The sequence below is a fragment of the Limulus polyphemus genome, unplaced genomic scaffold (assembly GCF_000517525.1).
Source record: "Limulus polyphemus unplaced genomic scaffold, Limulus_polyphemus-2.1.2 Scaffold5265, whole genome shotgun sequence".
In the NCBI taxonomy this organism is placed as follows: Eukaryota; Metazoa; Arthropoda; class Merostomata; order Xiphosura; family Limulidae; genus Limulus; species Limulus polyphemus.
In genome coordinates this window covers 44,874-54,796 of record NW_013670875.1, presented here as the reverse complement: position 1 = coordinate 54,796, position 9,923 = coordinate 44,874, and the positions used below count along the sequence as shown (strand labels likewise).

Sequence of the window (9,923 nt, the reverse complement as noted above, 5' to 3'; positions counted from 1 at the left end):
TTTAAAATCAAAGCCAAAGGTGTATAAAAAAGTAGAAATGTGTCCTATTTCAGGATGATTTTCATCCCTCTTCTCAAGACAAATCCTAAAACAAGGTAGCCCTCGTATACCATTGGACAGTTTACAGTTATCATACAAAAAATTACTGCAATCGAATCAGTAAACTCTGGGTGATGCAAGCCAAAAGTCTCAAAAAATGAAAATGTGCTCTATTTCAGGGATTTTTTTTATCTGTGTTCGTAGAACATTCATCAAACTGTTTAACCTTGTCATATATTACTTTTGTTTTTAGTTAGTATAAGGAATGTCCTGAAATTCATGAACTACAAAAAGATGGATTATTAAAGATTTCATCAAAAAGCACTCTAAAAACTTTGTCTGATTCAATCTAAACCAAAAAACAAACAAACACAAATAAAGATATGATCACTACTCTACTATATATATCAGCAACTAATCTTTGGGATTCTCTTTAGAACAAGTTAACTGCAAGAGAGGTTTAGAAGATTAAGAATTTACAATATTTCTGATTGTTTGTTTAAGAATTTTGCGCAAAGCTACTTTAGGATCATCTGATCTAGTTGTCCCTAATTTTGAAGTGAGAGGCTAGATGGAAGGCAGCTAGTTAATACCGCCCACCGCCAACTCTATAGGGGGTATTGTAGTTGACTTAAGTGCTGTGACATGCAAATCAACGGATGCAGCAACACTTACTGGAATCTGGCCTTTGTGTTTCCAATCGTCATTTTATCGAAGTTAACTACACACTTCCTCGGTAGTAAGTAGTCCAACCCTAATATGCATTGGTCTTCAATGTCAGCCAAGTATACTTTCTGTCTGTTCTTCATTCCCATGAGCTCAATAGTTACTCTATATCAACGAATAGTGGATTGATCATCGAATTATAACTCCCCCACGCAGAAAGGGCGAGCATGTTCGGTAACGGGATTCGATCCCGTACATTTTTTGTGACTGAGTGACAACTGATATGATACCAACGTATACAACACTCCTGTAGGAGATTAATTAATAACATCCTATAGACAAAGAATAATTGGTATAGTACCATGTAATACAGCAGTCCTATATGAAAAATAGCCGATAGCACTCTCATATGGAGAATGATTGGTAAAGCACCCTGATCAATGACTTGTGCTCTAGTATCTCTACAGATGAAAAGCGCTTAGAAAACGGTTAGTTGATTAACTCTTCTACACAAGAGACGATGACGTAATTCCAGTAGATGACAAATGACTTGTATTATAATCTGTTTGCGTGAAGAACCGCTGATGTGATTCTCCTAACTCCCTGTATGAAAAATTATATCACCGAGAATTAACGAAGGTTTCTATGATACATTTATAAATATAAAATATTAAATATACGTTCCTGATTCCCCTGGTTAAGACAATCATTGATATAATGTTATCACAAGTGAAAAATGGATGATATGTCAGGTTAAAACTAAGATATCAATAATGTGATTTTCTTCTACGTGAAAGAAGGTTGATATTATATTCTCTTAAATGATAAATATTTGGTATTAACGTTCAATTCTGATTAAAAAAAAGGCTACGTACATAGATCAGAACCAAAAATATTAACAAGTACTTAATATAGGTAATTTAATATACTGTTTTAACTAAAAATATATATAGTATTATAAAGCAAAAACTTATAATAATTGGAATACATTAATTCAATAGTTGGGAGCTCGCTGTTAGCGAGATTTTCGGCCATAATTCTAGTAATATTTAACAAAATTCGGCCATCTAAATCCATACACTAAACTAAACGCTAAATAATCATCATAATAACGAATATCTAATAAAATATGTAAATTAAAAAATATTACAAATTGAACATTTTTATCAATGTTTTTAAGGAAACTAACATTAATGAAATACAAAAATTACGTATGCTAATCATATAAAAACAAGTTTGCTGCTTTATGCACTATCGCCGATTACTGTTCCTTGAACAAAAATGACAAGTCTTATCATTGTATTTTCGTGACGTTATACTCCCACTTTCTTAGACAAAAAAGAATAAAAAATGATTGATATTACCCATAATTCAATGCTTCAGAAACAATTCATATCCAGACCTCAATTTTCGTATGTATCTTTTATTAGAAGCTTTTTGTTCAGTTATAATTTCCATACATGTGAGATACACTCTGATAAATAAAAGAGCATTGGAATCTGTTGTACTACATGTTTTGCTGTTCCTTTTTATTATATTAATTTAGAAAAGTGTAGTAAAAACGGGTTTATAGTAGAAGGTCATAAGCGTTGAGACAATCTGAAACAATGCTTAGGGTATGTTTTTGGCTTGTGCTAAAAGTTAGTAGCATTAAATTGGGAAAATTACATTTAGAAATAAATATCCTAAACTTTGCTCTGTGTTTAAAAAGATACACCAATAAACAATGAAAATAATCACCACGGCTTTTTTAACGTTTCAATGCGCGATAAACATTTAAATGGTAATTCAGAAATCGTTTTAACGTTACACCGGGTCACAATGTTTGTTTCTAAGGCAGATCGTGAGCTCCATAATAACAAGGTATTATATTTTGTAAATCTACAAAAATTACCAGGACCTTTTGATTGTTAAGTTTGAAAAGTGAACTATATTTCAGAATGTCACGACTCCCAACAATAACAGGAACGGTGAACTGCTTTGTAACATATTTGTGTTTTTAACGATATGAGGTAGTAGCATTAGCGTATATGTAAAACAAAAAAATTTGAGAAAATTTCAGTGATTTATATACACTTTATTTAACAAAGACTACAATCGCTGCAAAATTGTTATTAAGTTTCAATAAAGTCTTTATCACATCCTGATGTACATTACAATAAAGTTTTAACTAGTTTCTATAGCTTCTTCAACACTTTCTGAAGTACATTACAATAAAAGTTTTAACTAGTTTCTATAGCTTCTTCAACACTTTCTGATGTACATTATAATAAAAGTTTTAACTAGTTTTTATAGCTTCTTCAACACTTTCTGAAGTACATTAAAATAAAAGTTTTAACTAGTTTCTATAGCTTCTTCAACACTTTCTGAAGTACATTACAATAAAAGTACATACCAGTAAAGGTGTACGTTACATTAAAACTTTTAATTAATTTAATTAACTACATGAAGTACATTACAATAAAGTTTTAATTAGTTTCTATAGCTTCTTCAACACTTTCTGATGTACATTATAATAAAAGTTTTAACTAGTTTTTATAGCTTCTTCAACACTTTCTGAAGTACATTACAATAAAAGTTTTAACTAGTTTCTATAGCTTCTTGAACACTTTCTGAAGTACATTACAATAAAAGTTTTAACTAGTTTTTATAGCTTCTTCAACACTTACTGAAGTACATTACAATAAAAGTTTTAACTAGTTTCTATAGCTTCTTGAACACTTTCTGAAGTACATTACAATAAAAGTTTTAACTAGTTTTTATAGCTTCTTCAACACTTTCTGAAGTACATTACAATAAAAGTTTTAACTAGTTTCTATAGCTTCTTGAACACTTTCTGAAGTACATTACAATAAAAGTTTTAACTAGTTTTTATAGCTTCTTCAACACTTACTGAAGTACATTACAATAAAAGTTTTAACTAGTTTCTATAGCTTCTTCAACACTTTCTGATGTACATTACAACAAAAGTACATAACAGTAAAGGTGTAAGTTACATTAAAACTTTTAATTAGTTTTAATATCGTTTTCGTCACTTTCTGATGTACATTAGAGTAAATGATTTGGTTACAATTACGTCATCATCATTTTCTGACGTTCATGTCAGTAAAGCTCTGACGTTTAATAGCGTCTTCAATTTCTGTATAATTTGTTCATACAGATTTTGATTGGACAACACATAAATTCATCATAGAATACTTTCAAAATAAAAAAAAATCAAATGTACTTTGTTTACGGTTTCGAATACCTCGAATGTGAAGCTAGTAAACATTATTTGATTATCTAAACTTCACGTATTATGCCTGCACGATACTTTCTAAGGAAAGCTAATTTATAATTAGCAGTTAAAACGATACACTACACGATGTTCCAAAATTAACCTCATCCACCTAGATTTAGGTCAATTAAATTATAAACTAATGGTAATCTCACCTAATATGTAGTTCTTTTACTGTTTTCCCACTTCGTGAATCTCTGACTTTACTTGTTTGTCGGCAAGTGAACTTACTCGTGTAATAAAAAATCTCGAATATAATAATCTAAATTAAGCGTTTTGCAATGGGGCAGAAGAGATAATCCAAATTAAACAAGGATTAACAATAACAAAGAGATACTAATTTTAACCTTAGCGACGAGTTTTACTCTTTTTTTCTGTTGTATTTTCTGAGCTGGAATTTTAATAAAGTCTACAGTTACTCAACATTTTTAACACATTAATTGAATCACATTGGAGGAAAAGATTAAATGACAACATGCTTGTACACGTAATATTTGTTTATTGTGTCTCAACAATGAAATAGCTTCATTATCGGTTTACAATAAATTAGTTTCTTGATGTGATGAGACGATAACCGCTTGAATTAGGTGTTTCAAAGTTGTCACAAACGATTGGCTCACTAGTACTTCATAAATGTTTTCTGGATATTTTAAAAATAAATTATGACTCATATAACAATGAGTTATCATTGGGCTATGCGTATAAAACCGTACTATAGATATTGAGACACAAAGAAAAATGAATATATGACTATGTGACTCAAAACAACTCTACATATATGAATTGAAATTTTCAAATTGTCTGGCTTGACTTTGGTTTAGAGCAAAGCCACATTGGGCTATCTGCTATGTCCACTATGAGGGACTGAAGTCTGTAGACTTACCGCTGCCCCAAAAGGGGAGTTTTAAAATTGAAAGGCACCTTTTGCACGCTCAGGCTAAACGTCCAAGTCAGAGACCCCTAGGATTCAGGTATATCCGTCCTTAATTTTGATTCACTGACCAGAAGAAAAGCAGCCAACTAGCAGCATATGTTACTGCCAGGGCTTTGTCCGGTTCCTTGAACCGAATAAAATGATTAACTGTCACTTTAATAACGCGACCACAGATGAAAGTGTAGAAGGTGTTCAGCCCGAACCTGCAACCCGAGAGGCTAACCCTTAGTCCACGCCCAGATCTCTAGAAATAAGCTTCACTAGACATTAACATATCAAGTTTATACATTATAAACTACATATATATAGCAGATGCTGTCCTGAGGTTATGAAAGTGCAAAGTTCCATAGGAAAACTAAGCAAATTATCCAGTGAGGAACTTCACACAGTACGTTTTTACCAACTGGTACGAAAATAATAATAATAATAAAGATATCGAAAAATACCAGCTATCTGTATCTGAAAACGTTAACATAAATAAGTGCTGACATTTTACCTGATTTTATTATACGTTTCCACTGATCTAAATTCTCGTATAAAACTAGACATTTTTTGATACACCAGATTGATCGAGTCTTTTTACATGTTGCATATTTTTTAACCAAACAGCTCATACATCAAAGGCTGTGTTGTACATGGGTGTGGTAGTCCTAAGTAGGCTATACTTCAAATGGGTGGTTCTGGTGTAACGAGATCGCATTGTTGTTTGAAATGGGTTAGCAAGGAAGTCTAATAGCAAGCAGAGATAAAAATCAAACTCGTTTCAAAATTATTACCGATTTTAGTGAAGGTAAAAGTTGACTATAAAGATGCAGCTTGGTTTTTAATATGAATATCTCGAGACACAGATTGTGCTGGACTTTTCATAAATAATACTGTAGTAAATATTCTCTGTAGGCTTACACTAAACATTAGAAATACCAGAATACATAACTTATTGTGTATTTTCGAAATACCACTGTAAATACATAGCTTAACTCTGACTTTAGGTATACCACTGTAAGTACACAGCCTAACTCTGACTTTAGGTATACCACTGTAAGTACATAGTTTAACTCTGACTTTAGGTATACCACTGTAAGTACATAGCTTAACCCTGACTTTAGGTATACCACTGTAAGTACATAGCTTAACTCTGACTTTAGATGTTCCACTGTAAGTACATAGCCTAACTCTGACTTTAGGTATACCACTGTAAGTACATAGCTTAACTCTGACTTTAGATGTTCCACTGTAAGTACATAGCTTAACTCTGACTTTAGGTATACCATTATAAGTACATAGTTTAACTCTGACTTTAGATGTTCCATTCTAAGTACATAGCTTAACTCTGACTTTAGATGTTCCACTGTAAGTACATAGTTTAACTCTGACTTTAGATGTTCCACTCTAAGTGCATAGCTTAACTCTGACTTTAGATGTTCCACTGTAAGTACACAGATTAATAGTATCACTGTAATATAGAACTTAAAACTGACTTTAACTGTACCACTGTAAAAATATAGTCTTAGATATACCATTGTAAATACATATATGAAAGCTGGCTTTAGACATACCACTGTAAAAGCATAGCTTAAGTTAACTTTAAAGTTAACGCTGTACAACGTTTCGTGGTCTTGGTGATGTGATAATATTGTTTATTCGGTTCTTGCATGTGTCATATAAAATAGTGTTTGAGAATCTGGATAACCTTTTATAGCATGTTATATATTCATGTTTCATTTTTTTTTCTATCGTAGTTTTCGTTAAGAGCAGAAAAAACAATTATGAATTTGACCGGCTTGTTAAAATAAAAACTCATATTATCATTTCTTCGATAGTCAATGGGTGACTCAACTCAACCCTGACAATACATACGATTCTCCAATAAAAATATTCCATATATAAATGTGATGATTTAAACATTTTACTTAGATAATAGACGTCGTTCCTTATCTAAGCTGAAATCCCAATATTGTAGGTATAAGCTAGAATGTGGGACTGTATTTCACTGACAATCGTAGCCTCGGGGCATGGCATGCTGGTGGTTAAGGCGCTGGACTCGCAATCTGCACGTCGCGGGTTCGAATATCATCATCGAACATGCTCGCCCTTTCAGCCGTTGGTGCGCTATAATGTGACGGTTTATCCCTCTATTCGCTGCTAAAGAGTAAGCTAAGAGTTGACTAGCTGCCTTCCTCTCTTAGCTATCACTCTAAAATTAAGGACATCTAGCGAAGATAGCCCTTTACGCGAAATTCCAAAACAAACAAACATAGCCTCGGTATGACAGAGATGTTTAGTTTTGGTATGCCAGGCTAGCTGTTGAACATAAAATACATACCACAACCTCTCATGTGTTACTTATATAAGACACATGAGTTCTTGAAACTTTAGAACTATATACATTACTTTTGTTGTAGAAAGTGTAATTTTTAATTGAACATGAGTTATATGAATGTTGTTTTTAGAAACTATTTTCTTCTTTACCTTAGGGTTATTGGGTATTCTTTGAAACCTGTTTAACCCAGAAAAGTAAGGAGAAGCAAAAGAGAAATAAATTATTTTAAAATCATTTTTATAAATTGTTGAGGAAAGTACCAGCCCACCAGTTTGGAAACTGTAATTATCGATAAACATGATACTAGGAAAACAAGTTGCACATAGATTTAAAATATCGGTTTAAGACAAATACAAACTCTTTCTAAAGGTAGACATTTCTTTAATAGGTGAAACTGGGAATTATCTATAAACAGTAATGAAGAACTGAAAAGTAGTAGTATTTCTGCTTGCTCTCTGAAAATTGTAGGATATTTACTGCAATAAAAGATATTATAAACATATTTTACAATAAGAGATTATTACAACTATCAAGATGAAATTAAACAATCATTTTAGTTTTAGAAGTAAATCATGCTTAATCCATAACTAAACAATCATTTTAGTTTTAGAAGTAAATCATGCTTAATCCATAACTAAACAATCATTTTAGTTTTAGAAGTAAATCATGCTTAATCCATGACTAAACACTCATTTTAGTTTTAGGAGTAAATCATGCTTAATCCATGACTAAACACTCGTATTAGTTTTAGGAGTAAATCATGCTTAATCCATGATTAAACATTTATTTTACTTTAAAAGTACATCACGCTTAATAAATGATATTACGGTGTCAGGTGTTAAAAGGGACGTCAATGATGCTGCGATTGTAGATGTAACATAATTAACCATGATGATATTCTTTCATAAGTAACAGTAATATTTAAAACCAGCTGGATTACCCGTCCCCTGGACGGAAGTTATGTAAATTCATGATTGATGAAAGGTTATCTTAGAACATGAAAAAATACTTCCCTTATATGTAATTGTAAAAAAAAAAACGCCCATAAAAACTGCAAAACACAAAATGTGAAACTGAAAACTTCTATATACCTTCGCATAGACCTAATGAAACCCATAATAATTTGGGTAAAAATCCATCCACACCCTGCGAAATAGTTACATGGACATACCACAGACATAACACTAGCATTCATTATAATACGATTTTAGCTTTAGATCTAAATTCATGATATTACAGTTTCAGTTATAACAGAAGTAATACCCATGTTGGTCTTAGAAGTATCTGTATCATTCATCTACACGAAAGTTCGAAATTCTTGCTCCTACCCTGGTGAACTTTAAAAATCAAATGTTTGTGAATTGCGTCACTAAATATACGTATGCATTCTTTAACAAATGCAATAAACAAAGGAATTTGCACAGAAGAGAAGAATATTTATGTGCAAGCCTAACCTTCACGAACTACAACAAAGACGAAAATTCTCTTGAGAGAACAAATTGAGGTTATGCAAACTTTGAGAACATTTTGGAAACTGACTTCAGTTTTAAAAACCAGACTGGAGCAAATTTCCCCGAAGCGAACGGTGGCTCCAGACAAGGGACGAGAAATTCGATTGGCTCACTGTGTCCATTCCTTTACTTGATAATTGAGGCTATCAGTGAAAGTAAAAATAGTTAAAAGTGGGGATGTAGGTTACGAAAAAGCTATAGATAAAAACTAAGACCGACCAAGACAAGTAGTTCGACAACTTCACTGGCTATCAGGTTTTCAAGTCAGCTAAACCAAGGTTCTGATTCAGTTTCACATAGGAGAGTTTGCTACTAAAAGTATGCTAGGAAAGGTAAGTTTTAATAAACTAGATGATTAATATTTGGAAAATACAACCTTAACGTCTTTTATTTAAACGTTATTTAAAAACTGCGCCATTTTTTTCTCCCATCGAACAAACATTGAAGGTATTAACTTTTTCCCCTCAATCATTACAATTTGTTATGGATGAAGTTATGGTTGGTAGCCTGAAGTTATGGTTGGTAGCCTACGCAATGTACTTCAGACGGATCACATGGAATTTTCTGATACATTAGGATGTGACGTCTCGTTGAAATATATACTTTTATTTAAAACGTGCTATACTCGTGTGATAAAATAGAAATAGCCTGGTAAATATCAAACAACTTCAAATAAATACGATTTTTACTATATATTTTGTAATTTATAGACATATAGAGTTTATAAAATAAGCTTCTTTATTTATACATAAAACCACCTTCGGTGTACGTAATTTAATAATGAGAAACTATGAATCGAGTTTAAGATGTTTAATTAATGGAAAACATGTTTTTTTATTACAGGGAATTCTGATCATTTTTACGGCACTGGTTTTAGTCGCTGCCCTTTCTCCCGAGTCTAGTTATGGTTATCCACTGTTCTCACACAAACGATACATTCCACCAAGATTCGACCCAAAAACTCATGTAAGTTTTATTTCATAATAAAGAAATGATTTTGAAGGAAAACGTATAACATAAAATACGTTAAATATACGTTTTTAGAATCTTGTTTTTAAGATTTGAATTTTTAGTCAAGATAAAGATTCTTCAGTAATATGTGAGTCCTATCGTCATTAGTCTCTCAATGTAAAACAATGCGAGACTATACTATTACTTGCTACGATAAAATATGAA

The 9,923-nt window shown here is 31.9% G+C and overlaps 1 protein-coding gene across 1 annotated transcript in view; it reads left to right on the top strand.

Annotated features, from left to right (window-relative positions):
• The first annotated feature begins 9,067 nt into the window (after positions 1-9,067).
• LOC106472347 (gastric triacylglycerol lipase-like) overlaps positions 9,068-9,923 on the top strand; it is a 38,170-nt gene continuing 37,314 nt past the window's right edge. Inside the window, exons 1-2 of the mRNA XM_022400940.1 lie at positions 9,068-9,079; positions 9,591-9,713. Coding sequence (XP_022256648.1) covers positions 9,068-9,079; positions 9,591-9,713 — 135 coding nt within the window. The remainder of the gene's footprint in view (positions 9,080-9,590; positions 9,714-9,923) is intronic.